General features: G+C 35.7%; 1 protein-coding gene across 5 annotated transcripts in view; it reads right to left on the bottom strand.

The window, feature by feature from the left end:
- The window catches only part of PLCE1 (phospholipase C epsilon 1), a 144,621-nt gene that overhangs the window by 49,838 nt on the left and 67,973 nt on the right, over nucleotides 1-26,810 (bottom strand). For all 5 annotated transcript variants that reach the window (XM_027909440.1, XM_027909455.1, XM_027909461.1 and 2 more), the window contains exon 4: nucleotides 2,169-2,485. In XM_027909440.1, coding sequence (XP_027765241.1) covers nucleotides 2,169-2,485 — 317 coding nt within the window. The remainder of the gene's footprint in view (nucleotides 1-2,168; nucleotides 2,486-26,810) is intronic.

The raw sequence follows: 26,810 nt of genomic DNA, 5'->3' as shown, positions 1-26,810 counted from the left end.
ATGACACTTTAGACCATGTACTTTATTTACAGTTGGTGATACTGAATGCATGTAGCCCAAAATCTTCATGATATATTGACTGACATTTTAAACAAGTGTTATAAAGGGTTCCTCATTAACATATACTGTCAGAAAAAAATACTAAAAAGCACAATGTTTTGTGAAAAATCCTCAAATAATATAATTGCTATTTAACAGAACAATGGCATGGAATTGTTTTTTTCCCATTACGTATCAGAAGCTTGTCATCCTAAAAGTAATTTTGGCTCCCACATTATAAATACACTTCAGTATTTCTATAGGCAATGCCAAAAAAAATCAGCAAGGGCTCACTGACTTTAGCCAACAAAATCATGACTCTTTGCACAAGAATTTTCTTGCCATTTATAAACAAAGACATTTCGAAAGTTCACGCTGGTGATTGGTTCTGGCAACAGATATACTCCACCACAAGATAAAGCATATAGCAAAACAGTGATTTATTACAAGCAGTAAGTATTGTACAGTAACTCTGTTTAAAGATATAACAACTATGTTTTTAAAAAGTTATTCCAGATTTTATTTAAAATAATCTACTTCACTAAATAGCATAGAATCTATGCACTGAATATTTAGGAATTAATTCAAATTACACAAAAAACTATCCTGTAGCATTATCAAACAAGTAATGACAGACTACAAAACCTGCAAAGTCACAAACCTTTAAGGCTAAAAGATAATGCTGGCTATTTTATCAAAAGGCAACTCTAATGCCAAAATTCTCATTGGTATGGAACAGACCAGACATTTCTGACAAGACTTCTTCACCACCTACTTGCTCTTCAACCCTATGATTCCTCAATGTCAGAGCACAACGATGGCCCATCTAATTGGTACAGCAACTACAGCTTGTCCTCTAGAACTGCTCTGGCACTGGTGCCTCACCAGGTCAGACTTGAGCTCGGCCACTGCACCTTTTTTCCACTGGCCTCACTCTGGTGATCACCGTAAGAGAAGCATCACAGGAAGGACAGTCCTAGCTGGGTCAGCAGCTAGATTCCTCTCCAGCCACAGTGTTTTCTTAAATACTATAACTAGAGCTAATTTAAACTATATTTAGGCTCTGTTTAAAAACTTAAATATTGTAGTTGCAACTTTTATGTAGGTGAGAGAAGACAATGTATTTACACTATTTTAGTTGCTAAATCTTAATAATGTGTTAGAGTCAGGAACACTTCAAAACATGCTAAATATTCACTCACTGATTCTTCTTTGCCTAGGAATCAGGAAGTTCACTGAGAATTAATACACATTCTTCTCCATCTACAAAATTTTATGTTGTTTTTTTTTTTTTTTTTGCTACCTGTACAATTTCATCCCCTATTAAACCATAAGAATGCAGTGAATAGCAAACTGTAGAGCATTAAGTCAACTTTATCTTCATTTTATTGCACTTCTATGAATCTAGAAACTGCTAACATTGCACATGATTAACACACACACAAAAAAAATTGTTCCATGTTTCTGCAGCTAAAATCTGAGATTTTATTTAGTTGGTTTGTTTTGGTTTGGGTGGATTTTTTTTTTTTACAGTTTTCTGAATCCTCAATCAATTATCTATTATTTCTATTTCTCATCAGAAGATCAGCTTACTAAAAATAAATTAAAATCTTAATAAAGAACTGAAGATTTGGCCTGCGAAAATGTGTCCTGCCAACTGACACTTCTTTGTATAACAACATTCACAAAGACACACACAGTGATTAAATAAATAAATAGTGCAGATTAGTGTACTTATATTACAGAGAATACAGAAAATTCTAGTTTATAATACTTCTGTGCTGACTCCTAAGTCATGCTTAGTCTACAAAAATCCAAAACAAATAAATAGAACTCCAGCTCCTAAACAAAATAATAAACTGACTGAAACTGTACCCCATACTGTCAGTATAAATACAAAGAAGTAGAAGTCTGTAATTTTTTCTTCATGTTTACTTTACCATGTGCAAGAAGAGGTTGGGCTGCCGTTTTCCAAAACTCACTGAGTAAACTGGTCACAGAACTCCTATTAAATTCAGTGCAAGTTATTTAGCTAAATCCCTTATATTTTAAAAAACTGTCACTACAGCTAAATGCAGCACTGAGAGATAAAGGAAATAACTAACCACACATCAGGTAATAACCCTTACCTCATTAAACCTTGTCACAAGATCTTCTACAGCATTATGTTCACCACTGGGAGAAGAAAGAATAGTAGCAGATATGGAAGCCTTAATAGATGGCAGCTTGCTTTGACATTCAGCATTACCCAAATCCCTGGTTAAAAAGCAGAGGTAGTCAATGGGTAAGACTTTCCGGTAGAGCTCCTGCTCCTGCTCGGTCAGAATGCTGGCAACCTCCTCTGGGAACTGGATGAGGTGTTGTAGTTCGATCAGCTCTCTGCTGATCCCAGCCACGTTGGAGGGAAGGACGCTGGAGCCAGCCATAGATGTACACGCTTGACGTTCTAAAACAAAATAAAGAAAAAATTCATTAGGTTTTGCCTTTAACTCTTGGACTGTGCTGTGCAAAAGCAAGACAACTTGTTATTTTGGTTTTGTTAAACGGCTCCTTCATTTAGTCAGCAATACACTATATCCCAACTACTTTCTTTATACTTAAAAAACCTAATATGTTCTTTTATTTGGGGTTTTTCTGCATATCTCTATATCTGGTATGAGCTAGATACCTGGCAACTAGGGCTTGAGAGACTGTTAAGCCACCTGCCAAAACATGCTTCCCGACATATCCAAACACCTGCTTTAGGTACCAGTGGCCTTGTCAAAACCTCAGACAAAAGGGTCCCCTGGGCAGAGTGTGCCTCTGTTTTGCCTCCATATTAGACTGATGGTGCAAAGCAGTTTGAGGCCTTGACTGGGGCACTGAGACTCCACTGCCACAAGAAATAATGTATATGTCCAAAGTTACAAAACATTTTTCATTCCTCTCGGAATATGCATCTACTTGGGAGCATGCATGTTTTAGCCAATGATACAAAACATTCATGGTAGTTTTATAATATCCTAGCAGTGATATCTCTTGAAAAATAAAACTTTTCCTAAGAAGGAAGAAGCCAAACTTTTTAAGATTGTGTGGGAAGCATGAAACATCAACACAATGATTCCAAAACAGTGAGTATGAGTCTTCTTACTAGATAAGTTTAGAATGGGTCCTTTGAACAATTTTTCAAGAATTACTTAAATGTATAAACAGACTTAGTACTCTAAATTAAATAGTACAGTAAATTATGTACTCTCCCTCATTCTCAGAAAAAGGAGTTTATTTTTTTGCATTGCTCCACAAAATATCTTCAGAAATTTTTTTCAAACATAATAGAGGCACACTCTAGATCTATCTTTTACCTAATTTTTTAAATATACATATATATATAAACTCTCATTTCATAGAGGGAGCAAATAACCTTTCTTTCCTCAAAAAAACCACAAGTTCATAATGACTGATTACAATTCAATCTCTTATAATATACACAAAATATACTACATGAGGTTCCCCCTGTTTCATTCATTTTACATAAATCATTATTAATCAGCGGGAAATTAAAGAGATAGAAAATAGCCTTTTCTTAATATATTCTATTAAAAATCAAAAGTAAAATTATAGTAGCCCTAAATAAAGTCTTTGGGCTAACAGAACCTATTGAGAAATGGTCAAATAAAGAAGAAGCTTCTGAAAGAGCGAAGACAAATTTCTTCTTTGTCTAGACTAGCAAGCAAAAAAACTAGTGGACTTAATTTGCAACAAGCAATATCTTGGTTATATAGTGGGGAACACGTGCAACTTCAATGACAGCTGAGAAGTGCTGCACAATATCTGTGAATATCCAGAAATCTCTGTCATTGAAATGCCTGTAAGAAAGATCAGGGAGAAAAAGACAGTTAAGAACACCACACTGACACGTCACTGCTGGTTTGGGCAGCAGGTGAAGTGCAGTGGGCTTCCAGGTTTCCTTTCAGTCTTGTTTGCTTCAGTTCTACATGAAACTCCAATTCCATTTCCTGCTTCAATCTGCTCAGCACAATTCTGAAATATTTCATAATAAAAAGCTCTTAAAGCTCGTGTGCACTATTCTTGACAACAGAACATAAGCTTGTGCCAAAATAAAACCAATGCAGAATATAACGTTCCTTTTATATTTCAAGGATTATGTATTTACACAGTGCTTTACATATATGGGCTGAATTGTCACTGCCACAACCTGCATTATCTCGCAAAAGTGAGGATATGGAAGGCATGACACAAATATTCACTACCACCCATTTGCTCCCTCACAATGCCTTGATGACTCCCCATGCATGACACCTCGTCTCACTCCAGGCAGAGAAAGTACAGCCTGTGCCAGCCTCTCCTGCGTCTTACGCTGATGCAGAGGGTGTATTGGTTGTGTTTATGTTGTGAATTTATTTTAGATCACAAATGCACTTCTGAAGTGAATCTCCCAAACATCCTCCCTTACTGTGCTTTAGTTTAGTCCTTGAGCAAATGAAGTGGGGCCTTTTCAAATGAAACTGCACCAGAAGATGCACTTCCAGAAGGCAACTAACACATCCCAATTGGTAAAGAGCTGTAGCAGTCAGTGGCATCCAATCTCTGGAGCAGGCACTGAGGTCAGGAATGGACAGTTGACCAGACAGCTCAGATCGTGGCTCGGCTGCAGGTGAACATGTACCACAGGAGACAGGCAGCAAGTACCATGGACAATGCACTGCCAGATCGATACTGCTGCTTTGCAAATTCAACCTTACTTGGTAATTACAGTTATAAACACCTTATATATATATCAATATTACAGGAAAGGAAGGCATAACTCCATAAGGAGTGCCTATTCAAGGAGTAACTAATGGAACAGAGATTAATACGTGAGTGAAGATGTGGTGTTCCTTGAGGCACTGCTTGCTCAGGAGATTTAGAGGTGCATTCTTAATAACTCATCTTTTCTTTTACAATACCAACTACAAAACCCATCCATATTCCCACTTTCGACAGTCTCAGAACTCTAGCTTTGCTCAAAGACCTCTAAATCTGGCAAAGGTTGACAATGAATCTGCAAAGGATCATGATCCTTTGCACATTGCAAGTATAATTACCCTTCAGGCTCCACTTAGTATAACCTTTCACATCTAAGAGCAAGGCTCAACACACTGAAATGACCAGAGTTAGGAGGCTGGCTCCAAAGCATGTCTCCATACTGCCAGAAACTACTACGAATATCTCATTAGAATTTGATTTCACTAGACTGCCCATTGATCAAGTCCAGCAGAAAGCTAATGCATGATTTTGAAAGCCTTTAATGAAACTACCTTTAATGAAACCATCATCTTCTATAATGAAGGCTTCACAACCCAGCTTCACTCTTCTGGAAAAATGAAGCTGTCAAAAAGAAAACCTTTCCATAGAAACTAAGCTAAGATGATTCAAAATCAGCCACTTGCATTGCTGGATTTGGAATAAGAAAATAAATAAAACAGTTTCTGATTCAAAACACTGAATTTCCAACTAGCATTTCTCAATTCTTCATTAAACTGGAAGAACTTTATGTAAATTCTTTCTGTAAAGTAACAGTCCATGCAACAGGCTGCTGCAGTAAAAACGCAGCTGATATCCAATGACAGGCACACAGAGCAAACAGAAATCTGAAGCCTCAGAGCTCATGGTTAAAGTATGGCTATAAATACTGAGAAGTAGAAATGTAACTTATTTCTGTTGACTATTTCTACACTTACAATTATTTATTTCTTCCATAATTCACATCCTTTCAAGTCTTGGTTGTTGGCATAACTTACCTCTCCAGATTCAGATCTTTTTATCTTTTCTCATTCCAGTTTTCTGTGTTTTATCACAGATAATCCAGGATCCTGATTCTCAGTTTCACCGCCCTCCATGATTTACACTCTGCACAAAAGTCTACTCCTTTTTCTGTCTCTTTGCCTGTGCTAAACGATCCTTTTTCCTGGACTATCTTTTTGTCTTTTGGTTTTTTTTGTTATGCCCAAGACTTTTACCATTTTTCACTCCAGGAACTGATCTGCACTTCTCTGTTTCTGCTATAAATCTCTCTATCCAGTCTCATACACAAGTCCTCCAGCTTTGTGTTGTCAGTTTATGTCCTTCAGGACATAAACTCAGGACATAGGATCTTTCTGTGCTTCAAAGAAAGATTAACTTGCAGAATGGTACTGCTTTCAGGCCAAAATCACGGTAGGTTTTTCTACAGTTAGGGAAGGACACAATCCTCACTAAAATTAGCTGCTGCTGCAGTAAATGATATTGTTCTTTGGGCTCTACCACATCAAGTTAATGCTAAAACTACTACAAGAAAATGAGGGCCATGACTATTCATTTGCAAGTTGTCTTAAGATGAAATTGATAGCTTTGCTTATCCTGCTGATAAACAGTTGCAGCAGATAATCTTTTAAATAGCAAGCATTGCTTTTATTAATCAAAACAAGATAACCTCTGCCAAGCTTTAAAAAAGGATTCATGAGTTGACTTGAGCATTGCTGATGCACGTGGGAACAAAAAGGTCTCATCTTCTCTAACAAAAGAGTAATCCATGTAAGAATGGGAGAAAAATACAGAATATCTGCTTCAGGTTATTACTCAGCCTAGGCTCACCATAAACTATAAAACACCCTGTCTGAAGAACAATGTGGTTTTATTATTTTTAAAGACTTTCTACAAGGTTTAAAGGAGATCTTCTATCAACAGAGTAACTTAAAATTAACTCAGTCTTTATTACTATGCATCTTGGATAGGGTCTAAAAAAGCTGAAAAAATGAATTGCAAGTACATTAAGTATGTAAGAACTGTGTGTGCATTTTTGTGCATGTATACAGAAAAGTTTCAAGCCAGTCTTAGGAAACTGGGGGGCTTTATAGGTGTTTTTCTCTTTGGACCATATTATATTTGTTCGTTATATTAGCAAGAGTATTGCTTCATTCAGTACCTTTTTAATTTGAAAACCAGGAAGGTTCACTTTAAAGAGAAAGGCAAAGAAACTTTTCTAAATAAAACAACGAAAAATACTGCTAGGAAAGCTAGTGATCATTATCTCTAACCACAGAATTTTTCTACATTTGTATGTTCTACTAAACACAGTAGTTATGTGACAAGTGATATACCCTAACAAAAAAGCAAAATTATCAGTATGTTTACCATATGTCTTGTAAAGCTAAAAGGTGTTTATTTTTAAAATCTTATTTCATCATGCCCACAGATAATTTATTAATACACAATTAAAAAAAAATAAAAAAAGTGGGACTGCTCCCATCAATTTTCTATAAGCAGAAATTCAGGATTTGGTCTGAGTATAGTTAGTGGAACTTATATAACAACAGAAGGGCAATAAATACAACCCGACATTAATCAAACCAATGTCAAAAGTGCTAATCCTACGTAAAATTAATCGCCAACCATGCAATTTGTACTTTGATAAAATCACATCCCCTTCCATATGAACTGTGTTCCATGTAAACACATGACCAAGTAAGGACAGTGGTAAAGAATTACTTTTATCTTTAACACAATAACTCTTACATTTGTTACTTGTAGAAATGTCCTATGCATATGGGAGCTCATCCAGGGAAAAGTCACTGCATTTTTTAGATGAGCACAATCTCAATAGAATAAACATGCCTAGAATATGAAAATTTACTTTCAACAAAGTTTGATGAACTGAAAAATTAAATAAGTGGATTTCTGTCTTAGTTTTATCTCTAGGTCCTTTTCTTTCTACACTTAACTTTGATTTAAAAAAGGTATTTATCCAAAAGGCATATATTCAAAAAACAGCAGTTTGAAAGCAGTAAAGTGAAAATTACTATCACTAACAAAGTGTTCACTCTCCAGAAGGCTACTGGGAAGATCCTGTGACTATGACAAACTGTGTGTTCTAAAGTAAAAGACAGATTTCAATAGCTGCAAGAATAAAAGTAATTATTCAATCTATTATAACATCTTATAACTTAGCTCTTTTTCTGATAAAAGACTTTGCTTCCGTGATATTATACTAATGTGACTGAAATTACAAGAATATTATTTTTCTCAGCTAGTTTTACAACGTAGTGCAACAAATGGATTATAATAGATGCCTTTTTAACAAGCCATGCTAAACGGTTCATATGCTTTAAGAGAACATATGTATTACGTTTACTGTGAGAAAACAAAAACAGACCATAAAAAAAACCCCAACCAACAGCCGCAGGTGAAGATATATAAATATATATCTTCAATATATAAAATATATAGCTGTAAATATATAAAATGTAGAAATGTTCTGTTCAAAAAAGAGGAAAATTACAATAGAAACCCTCTCCCAAATAGAAGACACTTTTGCAATATATGGCAGTTTAACTGAACACCAGTTTCTGATACAGATCAGCATAACTGGGATAGCGATGTTTTGCTGTCCCTTGGACGCAACATTTATCAGTACCATAATAACCAATCCAACAAGCTTTTGTTAATTTCCTGTTCCTCTTCTATCTAATTAAAAACATACCTCTCCCTCTTTTAATGGACATGAATTCACCGTTATCAGTTTTGACTGCAAACAACTCACTCCAGTATCAAAGGGCACAGAACAGGATGAAGCTCAAGTTTAATTTCACTGCAGAAACAAATGAAATTAATAGATCCATTTCTTCCTCAAATTTGCTTATCAAAGAATCAGAAGATGCACAGGCTCTCCATGTATCTAAATCTAGCAATATGGGCTACCTCTTTAAATTGCCTATCAGCATGCACTGTAAATTATTAGCAGGGGAGCTCTGGATCTACAGGGTACTTGCACTAAATAAAACAGGAGTTCAGTATGGCCTGAGCATCAGGAAGACATTACTCTGGGATGACTTGAAGAAAAGAAGATTAGCTAGGGTCTGTACGGAAAATAATTTTTCATTAGTCCAAGTAATACTATTGGCACACTCTTGAGGGCACAAGATCTTTCTCAAGTATAGAATAGAAACAGCAAACTTCACAGCTAGTTCAAGAATACCTGCATTGGGTTTAATTCAATCATAGTAATGGCAAGACTTTGGAGAAGGTGATCTTCTCTTGGGGAGCAGCAGGGCCAGCTGAAAAAACCAATAGTTTCTACAATACAAAGGGAAAAAAGTAGAAATCACCTGTAGAACAGAATTTTTCTAAAAATAGTTTCACTGCGAAACTATACACAGATATTTCTACCGAGGTTGATATTTTATTATTGAACAGAGTTATGAAACCTCTGCAGAGGATTTTTAAAAAAGGCAACCAGCATGTTGAAGTGTAAGTGAATTAAATTAAAATTGTATACCACAAAATCCTGACTCATGAACTGACTAGCATAAGAGAATTCAGCAAAAAGAAAGATATGCAGTATTTTAACAACAGCCACTTACTCCTAAAATCACTTCTTGCTTTACGAACTGACAAGGGGTTCAGTTCTGAAAATCAGACTCTGAATGCATTTTTATTTTTCAATTATAGAATCAATGAAATAAAATCCCAGGAATAAATGGAAGGTACTGGACAGTTAGAGATACAACCTGCTTATAAAATTTCTAAATTAAAGCAAAATTAAGTTGTCTAAACAGATGACATAATTATCAGGACAACTGAGATGTAAATGCATGGGAAAGAATTTCTTTTTTTTTTTTTTAGCCACAGAAGTTGTGGACAAACATCCTCACAGGGTAAAATCTATGCACAGAGAAACATTCATTCAGATTTTAAAATCAAGTTAAAGAAGATCAGCACGAAGTATTTATTCATATCTTAACATTAAATTAACAATTTCATAGAAATCCCTAAATTTTTCAGAAGTTCCTACTCAGAAGTACGAACTTGAAAACCTAAACTCTGCTTATGACTGGATTAGAAGATCCTGATTGTAAGCTACATGTAAGAGCACTGACATAACATATGAAAGGAATTCAAAGTACCACCACGATTTCACCACACCTGAACTGCCATGCCTGCCTTGCATCATCCCCAGTGTATAATTACACACTGCCCTGTGTAATCACATCCCCACTGCTGCTCAGATTTCTGGAAGTGTATCCCAGGGCTTTTACCACTCCACTAGCCTGAGTCATTCATGGAAATATTTTGCAGCGTACAAGGGAACTTGGCTGCTTCTCTCTGAATCACACTCTACTGTCAACACATTTAACCAACCATTTCCTCTCTGTATGCAGGTTGGCTGGTACTGGCTACAGCTGATAGAAACAATCACAGACTTGTCCATAGTAAATGGATCCATTAGGTTTTCTTCTGTCTGTAAAGTCACAAGAAAAAAAGATGGAGCCAGTAGCATTGTAACAGTAATTTTGACTTTGCAAAATCAGCAGCAGATGTGCCCAGTGTGCCCAGGTGGCCAAGAAGGCCAATGGCATCCTGGCCTGCATCAGGAACAGTGCGGCCAGCAGGAGCAGGGCAGTGATCCTTCCCCTGTACTCTGTGTTGGTGAGGCCACACCTTGAGTATTGTGTTCAGCTCTGGGCCCCTCAGTTCAGGAAGGATATTGAGGTGCTGGAGCAGGTCCAGAGAAGAGCAACGAGGCTGGTGAAGGGACTTTAACACAGATCCTATGAGGAGAGGCTGAGGGAGCTGGGGTTGTTTGGCCTGGAGAAGAGGAGGCTCAGGGGAGACCTCATCACTCTCTACAACTACCTGAAGGGAGGTTATAGCCAGGTGGGGGTTGGTCTCTTCTCCCAGCCAGCTATCAGTAAGACAAGAGGGCACAGTCTTAAGCTCCACCAGGGGAGGTTTAGGCTGGATATTAGGAAGAAACTCTTTACACAGAGGGTAATCAGGCACTGGAATGGGCTGCCCAGGGAGGTGGTGTATTCTCCATCCTTGGAGGTATTTAAGAAGAGACTGGATGTGGCATCTAGTGCCATAGTCTAATAACTGTGGTGGTAGTGGATCAAGGGTTGGACTTGATGATCTCAGAGGTCCTTTCCAACCCATCTGATTCTATGATTCTATGATCTCAGGACAAAATTTATCCCATTTGATGCTTTTTTTCCATTTCCTCTCCACTTCAGGGCAACTAGCAAAGAGTTGAGATTGTATCCCCAAGCAGAAAAGGAGGACTAGCCAATCCTCCAGAATATCTGCATAAAAATCAGTGTGATATTGTGGGTTAATTCCAGCCAGCAAACATTTCTTCTGCACCTGAAGTAATAGCCTTTGAAGGCAGTGCTCTTACAAATGACCCTGAGGCTAACAGGGTAGCAAAGGGATAGCTCAGCTCCAAAGGGCACTTGGTGTTACACAAGGTTTGGCTGAACACAGACGTGCTTACAGATATTAGGGAGTGACGAATCAGCAGTGAGTACTGCCAGAAGTCTGAAGAGATCCACCATCTACGTGTTTCGTCAGAAAGCAGCTTTATTGCTTCCAGTCAACATGGTAACAGGCAACGGGCCACCTGGGACCTGCTATTTTAGGGGACCCTCACCTACTGCCATAATTCATTAAACTATATCCTGATTTCAGAACACCTGCCACAGGAAGGTTTAGTTCTACATTTGGTAGATAGATTACGAGTGTCTGGTTGGCTGGTTGAAACCTAGATCTCCAAAGCTGTTTGATATCAACATGCCATCTGCCTTGCTATGGCAGGCTGCAGCTCGCACTGTGCAAGACCAGATATGGGATTTCATTGCTTCAGAGGCAACTGTCTCGTGAAGGCTGGGGAAGGGATTGTGGGCAATAAGGACTGACTTCTAAATCTACACCTTTATATCACAGAGTAACAGATCTGTGAAAAGGCCATAAAGAGACTCATACAACACCACTACACTTGGTCTTGAACTGTTTTCAGGTTTTTCATTATTTTCCTGCAATGAAATCCCCTCTCATGAATTACCTCCTCTGCAAAACTCCTGAAAATGTTTTCAGAAATATTTCACTTCCACATACATTTCACAAATCTTCCTCCTAAACAATGTCACAGTGGTAGTTCTACAGGATTTTGACTTGAGCAACACAGCAGCAGGAGGATTCTCTATGCAACATCTGTATTCAAGACCTTTTTAAATACTGGATATAAATACAGCATAGCATATGGAATGTTAAGTTTAGATACTAAATAAATGCACCTATAAATTAACATAAAATTCCAGCCCATAGGAATAAAAGGGTCAAAAGGGAAGATTTATGAGTTTACTTTGGAAGAAAAGAGTATTCTAGAAAAAGAACTGTACAATTCTCACTGAAAAAAACAACTAGTTACTGCTTGAGTTAAAGCAGAACCCAATCTTTACCCTCATCTCCCAAAATTGATAAAAAGTATGTTCAAAATCAAAGCAGGAGTTGTTGTTCAATGACTGAACAAAATTAAATTAAAATGCGTACAACTTTGAGTTAACTCTGCAATGGAAAGATATCCAGTGGTTAAATAGAGTGCAAGAATCCCAGATCACGTTCCAATATTTGAATATTTTGCTCAAGAAAGTAAAAATTAAATTTTACTCTTTTTCCATTTACATAAAGCAGAAATTAATCAATTTTTCAATTTTAAAAATAAAAGAACTCTGTTATAAATCAGTAAGAATGAGAGAAAACGCAAACAAAATGTAATTTGAGAATATATATACACTATGGAAAACTAGAGTGTTAAGAATAACATATATATAAAATTAGGTACTCATTAAAGCAGAGGTTCATGATACTGATTTTTTATATTTTCTTTTTTGTTTGTTTGTTTTAGGAACTTTTTAAATTTGAAAGACTATACAAACTAAAATATAGCATTCATAATGTATATCACTGCAAAACTGCAACAATAATTTCAGTGTTTCAGAGCCTCAGCCTCAAATCATTCCTTTGTAGCCTGAGTGCACTTGTCTTCAACATCAGCAATGCCTGCATTTAGTTAATCACCTGTTGAAATTTGTGCCTTGGCTGTACAACTTTCAAAAACTACCACAAACTCAAGCTGCATTTTTTGCTTTAAGATTCTCAGAAACACATTTTGTAAAAAACATCATCTTCACTACTTTGGTGTTATCCTGAAGACCAGAGTACATGTGACAGAGACTCTTCACGGATAGGTAGGAAAGAGGAATGTCTGTTCCCATTTGGTCCAGTTACACAAATACTGCACAGGAATGCCTATATTCAAATGAAAACAGATTAATTTGGAAAACTAATCAGTAAATATAGTCCTTCAAGGTAAAAACAATGAGAATGTTTACTATGGTTTCAGTGTCACACCAAGTGAAACAAATACTAAAACTGCCATCAGCATTAGTGGTATAACATGAAGGCTAGATGCCAATCTGAGAAATTAATTTTAAGTATAATTATGTCAAGGAATAATATGAGAATTAAGTAAGATCTGATAAGTGTAAAATTCTTATGATTCGTTATTCTTGCCTTCATGTAAAAGACAACTTGTGCATGATAGATGCTACCAGATTTTCCACATAAACAAAAGGGAAATCTGCTGCATAAGGTACTTTGCTTATTATTATTACTGATCAGTGGAACAAAATTAATCCAAGTTACATCCAATAAAAACAACAACACTTGATTAGGTGTTCCTGGTTTAAGCCCTGAAGCTTAGCAGCAGAAGAATTTTAAAGGAACGTAATGCACTTGAAAAATGTTTGATCAGTTCAGAGGTTTCATCATTCTGGCCTCCTTTCAGCAGTTATCTAAACAGAATCTGATCATAACACTGGTTTGTTTGAGACCTGTCCTCTACATAATTATTTCAAATTAAAAAGAGAGATATCAGAACCGTTAACAGCAGATACTGTTGATTGTTGCGTGATCTGCTAAGGAACCTTTTTTACTTATTTTACATTACACTTTGAATAATACAAATTCAATTTGCATATAACTGTAGCACCTACAGAATCTAGTCCTTCACCACTAAGCTGTGGGGAGGATTCTATTACTCACTCTACTGCATGCTCTGAATATTTTCTGATGATGAGAACATTTTGTGAATAGCAGAATTATTGTATGAGTTGTAATTTCATTTGATATCCAAGGGTTTTGGAGTTGAAACAAAAATAAAATCCAGAAAATATATCTGTATTTAAACAGAAACATACGCATTGAAATGCCCTGAGACACATCAGAGAAAAAAGCATGATGTACTATGGCATCAGTCAAAAACATGTATTGGAACATCACAAAGCTATTGGGATAATATTTTTATATTCTTTTTGTCAGCAATGTACAGCAGGAAGAACCAACTAAGAACAATATGGCCTTTCATAGATAGCACAAGAATTTAGAAAAATACTTAACAAAGAGTTAATAAGCATAGTACTGCTACAAAGAAATACTGCAGTGATTCTATCTCCAAGCTCAAAATTCACAATGTAGAGGAAAATACGAAAAGATTCTCTCACATAAGAATAAATGAAGGATAAAACAAGGACACTAATTTAAAAAGATGCCAAAAATGGAGAAAAATTATGAACTGGAAATACATTGATGGATTTCCTAACAGGGTAAAGGGCAAAGCTAATATTCATAATTCACAACTATTTAGCACTTGCATTCCATTATTAAAGAGATGGCTTAAAAGTATTTTAAGACATACTAAAAGAGTATTCATTGGAACTAGTCAAAAAGAGAGGGGGATGTTTAAGATGTGAAAATGAATACATGATTAACTTATGATGACCCAATCAGTAACCTGGCAGCAGCCACAATATCCACTGGGAATGCTGTGCAGCAAATCCATGGCTCTTCTCACATGTCCTACAGACATGGTGGTCAGCTACCTCTACTCTACCCCCACACATCCAGAGCTGTGCTACTCCCACTTAGGTTTCTGCATTCAAAATATCAATTGGTCTGTCTCCTGTTTAGACTGCATAAAAACACAGAGGTAAAATCTATAGCCAATGCCTTTGCTGTAATCCTTATGTGTATTCCTGGATAAAAACAGGTGCAGTTGCTTAAATTTAAATTAAAAGAATTAAGGGTAGCTATTGCAGTTGCACGAGACGATCTTGTAGGTCCCTTCCAACTGAACTATTTTGGACTACTCTATTCTGTGTATCTTTACCATTTTTTTCTTGTAGTTGGAATTAAATGTGGACTCCCTTCAAAGTTAGTATTAATACAATCACATTTATCAACTACCATAAAACAACATTAGACTATATAGGCATAGTGTCAAGTTGAGCAGTATAAAAGGTACTTTGGCTTTAAAATGAGTCTAACAACTTATAAATGTCTTCAACATTTATTGGTTGTGAGAGGCCATAATGAATGCAACACAGTGAATATAAGGTAACGACAAGAAACTAGAAATGGAGTTTCCTCTCTCTCGGACAAATACCATGGGCTAAGTATCACAGGCTGAGTGCTCTCAGGACAAAAATATGTTACTTAACAAATACTTTAAAAGAAAAATAAAAAAATATCACAGTAACATAAGATGTCTCTTCCACATAGATCCTGCAATGTCAAAGAAACAAGCAGTTGGAGATGCACACCAGATGAAAGCTGTGAGAATCTCTAAAAGTGTCTGCCAGTGCAGGTAACCAAGGTCACCTGAAGAGCATTTCATGTATAAAACTACACTACACAACATGCAAAGGGATCTGTGCAGGGAAAACACAGACGGTTTCCAAATGCCTGTTTACTGTTTATTTTGGGGGGGATTAGTGGGTGTTCTTTTTCTCTTTCTCCAGACACAGTCTTTTCTCCAAGCTCATTGATGAATATATACTGTAAATATACAAAATGTACAGAGGAAATAAACAAAATCATTGCCAAACTGGTTTTCTCAGAAGGGAAGTAATTCAGCTTCTTCTTCTGTAAAGTACTCTCTCTTCTGGCTTGGAAAAGGTAAACCCGGTCTCTCTGACCAGAATAGCAGCAGCCCTCTTAGTTACCCCTAGTTTCAATCTTTCTCCTAAATTGCAATTTGAATGCAAGTTTCCAGTGTAGTACGATACCCCTTTGGTAAAGTCCAATCACCATAGTTAAATTTACTGAGTAAAGAAAAGGATTATGTAATGAGTTTACAAAATTAAATGAAAGAAGTTATTCCTCATTTTAGAATGCAATTTCCAAATTTTAAAAGGTAATTTCAAAATATCTTTCAATGCAAACATCTAATTACACAAATTACCAGAAAATTTTCAAAGGGGTTATAACAGCAGGCATCCTTAAGGAGCTCATTTTTCTCATGAGGAAGCTGATGAGAAGCTAAAGGAAATTTATATACTATTTTTATAAGGGGTTATAAATTTACAACTTCCCATCATAGTAAGTCATGTTTGTGATGTTATATAAGTATTATATCTTGCCAGTTTTTCCTTTAAGAAAGTATTGCTACCAGGCAGCTATTCTTAGCAAGGTTTCTGGAATCACAGAGACTGTGCCAGAAGCTCAATTCGAAGGATGCTTAGAGGCATTTTAAAAGGAAAAAGAGAAAAAACAGCAAAACCCAGGTCAATATGATCAAAGTCCTTCCACTGACACCCAGAACACATCAAACGCATGGTGACATACTTTCAGTGGCTATACCAACGAGTGAATGACCTACACATCTTGGGCTACCTCACCACTCCAGGAAGAGCCACAACCGCTGTGCAGCACAGGCACGGCCAGGTGAGCTGCCAGGCACCCATGGAATTTACTGAGAGCAACCCACAATTCAGTCTAAATTGTAATATTACAAACAAGAAGCAGTTTATCTGAAATAACGTCATTGACCTAGTGATTTGTCAGGTCAAAGGGAAAGTTTGCATATATGTTTTAATAATAGATTTTCAAGTTCAACAACTATGATAGAAAGGACATTCATCAAATTAAATACTTTTTTTGACAGTACAACCAAGAAGTCCAGAAATGTAAACATAACAAATATTAAGAAAATGTGTTACCCTTTGGGATTATAACTGGTCAAAAGGATTGTAACCTATATTCTGTAGAAAATTAAAGCTCTTAGCATACATTTAAAATACTTCTAGGAGAAATAATCAGTATATAATTAGTAATCCAAACAAGTAACTAAAACAAACAAACAAAATAAAAAAATAAAAAATAAAAATAATAATAATTTTAAAAAAAGACAATTTTTGCCCAGTAAAAATTAGTTTCTACAAAATTCTAATATTTTTCTTCATAATACCATGTGGTTTGAGCATCCACATGTTGTATATAATACATTTTTCCCTCTTAAGATCCTTCCATACATCTTCCTGGTGAGCTGTCAAAACAGCTTTCTCTACTATATCCAGAGAAAAAAAAGTCAGCAAACGTGTACCATTCACGTGAAGGTCAATTTTCACAAATTCACATGGGGAATTACGGCAATCAAAAGGAAAAATCATCTCTTTATATAAGTCAGCAACTGCTAGAGCATCTTTTAACTTCCATGAAATACAGTGGGGAACCTAAGTTTAAGCTTACTAGAAATCCTTGAAAGTTTTGCTACTCCTATACCAAAAGGTAAACCTCACTAAGGGAAAAAACACATTTGTATGAACAAACTAGCATATTTAAAAATTACCAGAAAGCAAAGAACTTATTGATACAATAAACAAACAATTTTATATGAATTTATAAAATTTCCATTTAAGGAAATCCTAAAATTCCTGTAGATTATAGCAATCAACAAAATACGCATAAGATTCTCAGCTCCTCCAAATGACCTTAAGTATCCACTTATATAAAGGATTCATAATGGAAAGCAGAACATAAACCACCAAATCATTCTTCTGAACACCACTTCTTACATTACTTAAAATTCAGATCCAGTAAATTTAATTTCTTTGGTTAAATTATTTCTATGGCTATACATCAGTGCATAAAAACCGATCTGCAAAAACAGCTAAAACATATTTCAAGCTGAATTATTTGTTGAACTGTACAGTCAGATGTATTTAAATGACAGAGTGGAGAAGCCTGTGTGATTTAGCTCTAGAATGGAAATCTGTTCTACGATGCAGGAGTTTAAGCCATATAGGGATTAGTGGAATACAGCAGTCAGCAGAGAACAGGTCAGGTACATATCTGTAAAGTCAAAATCAGTAAAAAAATAGACTATATAAAATATTAAACCAACCTTAACTTCCTAACAGAGATTTCAACATCTATGGCTTGCCTCAAAATAAGTCCCTTCTTCCTACCTCAAATATAAATGTTTCAAGTACTTAGTTATCCATGCAAGATTTTTACAGCCTCACTAGTGAATTGCCCTAGTTCTGCTTAGACTAAACCCTGCTATAAGCAACTACTTTCTGTAATTGTTTTTGTTCAGTTCTTGTCATTTGGGAATCAGTGTAAGCTAAATTAAAGTTATACAAGATTGTGTTCATGTAAACAGAGGATAGCTATATTGCTGTAATTAGTTATCTTGTAAAAAATGAAAGTATTTAGTCCATTTGGCTTTCATAGGATTAATATATTTGCCACATAAAAGCTGTTCTAAACAGTCATAAGACTTTTTAATGAATTGTGTCTTTGTCATCAGCTTTAGCAGATTATACTGGAAAGGGTGTTTGCAGTCCTTTCCTAACCTGAAAACTTTCGAAGTTTGTTTTTGGATAGCAAAAATCACTAACTCAAAACTAGTACCTTCCTCAGATTTTTAAGAAATCTCCCTTAACCTGGAGACTTGAAATGCAATTAATTCCTTCTCTAAAAGTACACAGAAAAAAATTAACACTTCTCTTTCCATTCCTTCCTACATTGCTACCTGTACTGCAGTTCAGGTTTAAATGGAGTTAGGGACAACCTTGTCAACAATACTGTTCAATACAGTAAGAAAATAAAACAACCAGGAAAATAAATCAGTCTTGCTTTGTGTAGAGTTGGACTAGATGACCAGCAAAGCCCCTTCCAATGCAAATGATTCCAGAACTTTTACACAGCAGTTCAGCAATCTACATTACAAGTCTCAGTTAAGCAGCGAAATAACTAGTCAGGTTAGTGTACACATTGTATATCTATTGGAAAGAGGAGGTATTCCAGATACAAGAATTGCAATTCCTGTGTATGGAATGGAGTTTTGCTTTCCTAAAGGCAATGGCTCTGAAAAAATAAGACAGAACATTAAAACTAAATGTTTTCTATGAGCTTTTAAGAGGTAGAGGTGGCAAAAAAGGAGGTGGCAAAAACAGGTCCTCCCACATAAATCAGAGTACAATCATCTTTTCACTATTTTTAAAGACACAAACAAACCACAGAACATGCAAAGAGAGCCATAAAATTATTCCAGGCTTTAACAGTGAGACCCAGATAGAGATTTAGATCAGAAATGCGTAACTTTAGTTCAATAAAGTGAAATTGAGAGGAGACTTTACTGTAGTAGAATATATAAGCATCTACAACAGGAGAAATACATCAGATTTTAAATACTTTAATGCAGCAGAAAAAAGCATAACAAAAGAACAGTTGGTCCTTGATGACAGACAAACCCAAACTAGAAATGTCACCCTTCTTTGACTTGGAGCGTCACTGACCACTGGAAAAAGCTGTGCATGTGGATGATAGTTCTAAGGCAGCCTCTGAAGGTTGTACGGTAGCACTGCAGCCTTTCAACAACTGAATTTGGAATAGAGACAACTGGGTGTAAGAAAATGACATCCTAAAAGAATGTCAGCCCAGCTGAAGGTCTCCACTGACTTTGCAATTCTATGAGCTGTCTTACTTCCCCAAACGACATGCTCTTACTGCCCTCCTATTTTAAAATTTGATATGCCATCATCCATGTAATCACTAAAATTTTTTTCCTCTCAAGATTTTAAAATATTTTTGGAAATTATTCTGCCTGTGTTCAGCCAAATGCATGTCCTTTCTCATCACCTTTGCTGCTTCTGCCTTACTAGACCAGCCAACACCATCTGTGTTCATTTTCTTCAAGTGACATCTAAAAGAAGTCCTTCAGTTTGACTGGACCCCTCCTCTGTCAAATGCCCCTTCCCCTACAATACCTATGGTTAAGTGCTTGCTGTTCAGATCCATTTTTTGTCCCACTCCCAGAAGACTTAAAGGACAACTGATTATTTTCTCTTTACAGTAATTATTATCTGTCTGAAGGTTAGCTCCTGAACATTTCCCTATAGAAAGTGCTCAAAGCTGGGCAGTCAACAATGACAAGGCTCAGAGGACTATATTGCACGGCTTTAACATATGAGATACTTAATTTTACTCCCAGTAAATCAGCAAATGTATCATCACAACCTGGCACTCCTACCAGCAGACAGTTTGTGATGCCCTGTAACCAACAAGTGCTTTTTTCAGGCTGTTTCTCACCAGTCCTCCCACACTGACATAAAAAGTGATAACATTTTCTGCCCAGTAGAATCAAAAAACTGTTACCTTCATAACTCTATAAATTTTGATATTGTGCCTATTATTGAGAAATAAAATAATACTAAGCTTATTCTACCATCAAACAAGTAGCTGCAACTTCCATTCATTGTGGTTGGCAAAAGTAATGTAACGAGTAATTTTGTTTCCCTTTATAAAAAATGTGTGTTTCCAAACTATGCAAATATTGTTTTGTTTTGTTTGTGACACCCAACACACTTGCAGTGTTTTAACTTTCAGTATAAGAGAGAGAGAGAGAACAAATATGTAGGAACACAGTCTGCAAGAGTCTGCTGCAAGTCAAATAAAACAGAAAAGTTAAACTATCATTTTCACACTTTTTACACGGCTCATGAAAAGCACAAAGAAAAAAGTATGGTTTTTTAGAAGATATAACATTTTAAACATAAGCAGTATTTTTTAAAAATAACATATTTTTGCAAAAGTGAGCATGTCAAACACCAATTCTCTGCACAAAATTTTGGATAAAATTATTTCATATTTGTGTGACTAAAATGCTTATGAATTTATACCGAGTCCACCCACATGTTTGGCTCATCAGTTAATAGCTTTTGCATAAATTATATTTTCAAACTAAAAAGCATCAAATGTTCATACCAAAGCTGATCTGTATTTGTTCTTTTAAAATCTTTTTTCTTTTTTTTTTTTTTTTGATGTTCAAAAGAAATTTTGTTTTTTGAAGGATCCAGCTGTTTCTTTTGCACCAAAAAAAAAAAAAAAAAGCCTCATATTTTGGGAGTCTGGGAGAACACAGAAATCCTAGTTACTGACACGTTAGTTGTTCTAATTCTATTCCAGTTCTATCTCTGCAAACAAGAATTCTAAAGATATTTTCATTTCTCCGTGCTGTCTTTTTTAGAGCAATTCACTCTATATATGGTTATGGAAAATACCTGAATACACTAAGCTTGTATGCAAATCCTACCACTATCTTCAAGACAACCAGTACCTGAAGCCAGCACCTCTTCATTTCTTGTGTTCAATGCACATATTTGAATGCTTTGTTGATAGCTGTTAGGAGGTTTACATTCACAAATTCTGTACCTATAAGGTAAACATGACCTATGTGATCTAATTTGATCCCTTCCACTTCACGGCAGTTACAGAACAGCATATTATGAAGACCTACAACCTAGAAGAAAATTCTACTTTTAAGGTTCATTTTCTCTGTCAGATAGAAGACACTGTTAAATTTAAATAATAACAAAGCTATTTCACGGTGCTTTAAAGCAGACACCACGTTTAAGTTCCTTAAATGTTAATTACATTTTCTCAGTCAAGTGCCTACACTAACACAAACCCAGAACTAACTCTTCTCAGCAAATATGGCAAAAGCATTCTTTTCTGACCATATGAACCATTTTTAAAATATTTTTAAGTTTAAATTAGTTACTGCACTAGCTTCCTAGCTTGAATTATTAATGCCATAATGGTTTATTGCAGTTACAATAACACTATATTTTGTTTAATTTATCCACCAATAAAAATGATGTTTTCTCTAAAAAGATATATCAAGTTTTTTAACCTACAAATTCTACCATGACCTTGTGCAGCTCAGGATTGTTGGGCACCTGAAAATAGACTGGGACATTTGGCACATTTTGCTCTTCTGAGACTTGCGAAAGTCTCAGTAGTTCCAGTGGCTGCAGTTCCATAGCTGGAGGTAGAAGGAAATGGTAATGTTTCTCCTGAACACGAAGTTCAGTAGAAAAAACCCCCATGTAGTTTAATGGTTTTAGGTATAGTTATTTTTGGGATCAAGTCCCAAAGACTAACAGTGTTTCAAATCTGAATTCTTCTCAATTCCAATTTAAAACTTTTAGAAACACAGAAGAAGAGCAATTTATTTGAAAAAAAATCTTATGAGACTTTTTAGAATAAGTCACGCATATTTATGAGACTTCAATAACTACTATGCTTTTAAAAGGAAATATTCATGTTAAATTTTTGCCCCATTTCTCTGAAGAGATTCATAAGTCTGAACAGGTGAATAACTTCAGATCAAATCTTTTTCAAAGCTAACAGGATCATAATACAAGGCATTTGAAGCAATAGTTTTTCCAGACTGAGAATTCATTTTCCACCTCAAAGAAAAGCTCTCTCAAAGGACACCACTCCTGCCTGTGGATTGCAGTGAAGACAGGAGACCTAATGCAACAGCATCGGATCTATTCCTAGAAGACCTCAACACTTTATAAAGAAAGCTGAAAATGTGCATGAAATCTGTTGTACCAAGTCCACGGGAAATGCAGCATACAAATATATAATTGCTGCACAATTGTGCAGAGCCCTTAAAATTAAGCACAAGAAGAAATTAAAGGTACTTTTGGCATCAAATTGTATTTCTAGTTCTTTTATTGTTGTTTTGAAATATTTTCAATTAGTGCTTGATAAATCTCACTAGCAAATCACTTATTTCAGAATTATTAAAATGCGTAGCAATGCTTCTTTTATACATAACTATTATTTCCAAAGCATATATTCAAACATTAGAAAACTATGTCAATATGAAGCTCCTTAAATAAAAACTAAACCAATTATGCTCTAAGCAAAATCCTCATATCATCTTTTTTAGAAAAATGCTTACACCATTCTATCTCAAACCAAAGCTAAAAACATTACAAAACAGCCTATCAAAGGCAGGCTCTGAGTTGAAATTAATTAAAATAAGTTTCCCTTCCTTTCTTGTACTACTACGAGGTACCTCAGATTTGTTATCACTGACTGAATAAACAGATTAAAACCACCATTTTTTTGCAATTGATGCAGATACACTTGATATCAGGGCACTTTTTCCTTCTGTGCTGTCCAAATCACTGAGGTGAAAATAACAGTGTTGACAACCAAGACAACCTTTCCATTAGAATGGGATGATATCACTTTGAATGGCGAATGTTTGTCATAGCCTTTAGGTAACAGCCAGATTAGGGAAACGGGAGTGTTACCACATGAGAGACATTCCTCTCACAGAGTAAAATATTATGAACATTCATTCAAGTTGCACATGTCAGTTTAAAAAAAAAAAGGCAAATTTCTTGATGACCAATTAGTAGCAAAGCATTACTTTTGCATGCTGCTATGCACTCAAGTCATTCAGAAAGGGAAAAAAAATTAACTGCCTTAAGCAACCACAAAAGACAAATTGGTTGCAAGTTATAAACTTGTATCTGAAAGATCTAGGAAGAAAAGCCCAAGAAAGAAAAAAGAAGCAGTGGATTTACATTCAAAAACACATTACTAACTTAAAACATTTGAGTCATTTATAAAATTTAGGAAAAAAAATAATTACCTGGTTCCAGTACTTTTAAAAGTACTGGCATTTGTATTTTGTCCAGCATTTTTTGTAATAGTCACTTGTTTTTTGTGAAATAAGAAACAAAGGAATGTCTCACAACATAATTTAATACCGAAATAGCTGCAATGTAAATCAAATAAATGCAAAGCATTTTACCTTAATTACTTAAAATATTTATATCGCATTTCATTTCAAGCAAGTTGAAATACAAAATACACACTTAAGACATTATTTCATATCGTTTGTACTAAATACTTACTTCTTTTTCCACCTAGAAACAGTTTTGTGTCCTTAAAGCACTGTTATTGAACACAGCCATTATAGATCTAACACCGTCACCTAATTTACTTCTGACTCTGGAAATAAAACTATCACTTTGATTTAACTATCTACGTATAATCAGAACCGTGTGCTACAGGCCACAGAAAGGCAAATCTTACCAGCAAACGTGCCTTCCATTGAATCTTAGATTCCTCCTCAAATGCCAGAAGAGCAGGTACTTCCAGTACCACAAAAAGTCTGCACGCTGCACTTGTCCAAACTAACAGTCAGGCAACAGCTGCTCAGTTTAAAGCTACGAACTGTGGCAAAATGCATAACTGACATGCCTTGTGTAAGCCATGAAGAAGACATGCATTTGGCTGGCTCACTGAAAGGTCAGGTTACCCACCTCCCAGATAAAAGCTGAAACACTAGGATTCGAATGGAAGGAAGTTTAGAAATTAAGGATGAGTATACATCCTGCTAAGACTAAAAGCATTTGATTTTGACAGCACGGTTATAAACAAGAATGATTTTAATTCTGCTGGATTTTTGTCTTTAAATATATTAAGAAATAAGTTAGCCTGCACTCAACTTTTGTTCAAGTTATATTTGTATCAGTGTTGTTTAAACAGGCCAAAAGTAATAAACGGAATTACTTTTGTTTTAGGAAACTTCAGTTGAAGCATTACAAAAACCATGACACTGGTTACTTTATTAGCAAATGCCCTACCTTTACAGCTATTGTGCTCTCTGCGCTAGTGACTCTAATAAAAGGCAACAGCATTAGCTTTAATGGGACAATGGGTTATGACTTAGGCAACCATCCAAAAAACTTTCTTTGAGAGACAAAGAAGAAAAACTCCCTGAGGCTTCCACAAGTGTGATTAACCATAAAGAAATTGCAAATGGGGGAATTAAAAAGACAGCATAGCCTTCAGACTATAAAGTAACTCTGCCTTGATCCCACAGTCATTATCTAGCATTTTTATGCCTTCTTTTCCTCCTTCTAACCTTGGCCTTGTCTACACACAGTTTACATCGCTTGTACAAGCAGCAGGACTGCATCAGTGAAAAGTTTGTTATGAAATTTGCTAGAGTACACAAGACTGAAAAACAATATACTGCCACAAGGAACCTTTCTCCATTTCCCCAGGAAGTGTGAGAGAGCGATCCGTGCAGAACTGGAATGTGAGCAGTACACTCAGAGACACTTTGTTTATACGGTGGAATATACGTCTTGTCTGAAAAATCTCTACTGGAGGAATGATCATGGAACCTGGCCAACACACCATTATTTTTTCATTGACAATACAAGCATATTCTTTCTTAATTGGAAGAATGACCATTTAGTGTTGTTTCCAACTTCCAGCTGAAAACCAGTACACTTAGATTTCCGAAAAACTCCTGTTAAGTATGACAATATAAAGATGCCCATGGGGATACAATACTGAACTTTTAAATTAATTTTATTTATAAATATCAATTTTATTAAAGCTATCTGGCTACAAAAATACAAAATAAACCAACAAATTAAACATTCCTCATCATTAGAGTCAATACTAAAGAATTTCTCACTAATTATAAAAGCAAATATCTGAAAACCTAAAGAAAAAAATCAGAATGTTTTCAATTCTGCAAAGAAAACTGTACAGTATAATATAAAATTTAACAAAAAAATATGTGTCTGGAGAGAAATAAAACAGCATTATCCTACTAAAGTTGATTTTTCTCCTAATTTGTTTCCTAGAAACAAAACTTCAAGGGAATCTTTGAAATGACTATTGAGTCATCTTAATGCTTGAGTCCTTGGGGTTTTATGCTCATGATTGACATGTTAAGATAAACATAACAAAAAAGTTCCATTCTACACTTTAAAAGTTCCCATGGACACTACTTTTACAAGGCCCATTCAAACAAATGTTCAGACCTTTAAAATAATAAACAATAATAAGCAGTTCAGGGATTAACTTTCTGCACTTAGAATCCCATTTCATTTTTTCTAAAGACTAATTAGTCCTCATTAAAAAAAAAAAAAAAAAATCTGATTTTAAACCAAACATCACTCTGCACAAGTTTCTGCTCTCTCAGCCTTCATCCACAGACCTTAGCATGTCCTTCTTTTCCTTCCTCATAACAAGCCTCTAATAGCACAGACTCATTTGACGTATTTCAACTCTTTACTTTCTTGTGGTAGAAATAACAGCTATAGTCTATCGGCAAAAATATTGCTGTAAACTGAGATCCAGACACACAAGTTAAAGGATCATCAATATACTGTCCACTAGTATATATACTATTGAAACTGAAATCTCTGCAAGATCACCTGAAACTCAGTTCTGTTTCTTAACGGCTTAGCCTTATACACAGGTTAGGATATCCAGATCCATGCAGACATGTGCCTTCCTGTACCATTAGTATGATACCTGTTATGCCCAAAAGATGAAAATATTACCAATTCTTTTATTTAGATTACTTATACTGGTTAACTTCAATCTACTGCCTGATTCAATAATATGCCCATCTTGCAGTAATACACTCTACTGAACCCAGAAGGAGGACTATAAGGGCAAGACAAGCTATGCTGGCAGAACTTAAATCTTTGTCCCTATAATATATTAAACATGATAGATTCAAGGAAGTTTTTAATAAACTAATATTGGCAGGGATCCTCCTTAAGTCTTTCTCTACTACCCTTGTGACCAATCTGGTTGCAACCAGGCCTGGCCAGACAGTGACAGGTCCAGGAGACTGACTGCAGTGACCTTTCTCTTCTGCCAGTTTACAGAGACAATCATCATAGCCAGCTCCAGACAGTTCCAAACATCCCCAGACTTACAGTTGTCCTCCAAAATCTTTCTCCTCCATCCTGCCATCTCAGCCTTGATCAGTGCTTCCTGCCATGTTCCTC

This window comes from Empidonax traillii, unplaced genomic scaffold (genome assembly GCF_003031625.1).
Source record: "Empidonax traillii isolate 1590-97213 ecotype Southwest subspecies unplaced genomic scaffold, ASM303162v1 scaffold27:size3997909, whole genome shotgun sequence".
Taxonomy (NCBI): Eukaryota; Metazoa; Chordata; class Aves; order Passeriformes; family Tyrannidae; genus Empidonax; species Empidonax traillii.
The sequence above is the reverse complement of the archived record's forward strand: the minus strand, read 5'-3'. Positions and strand labels throughout refer to the sequence as shown.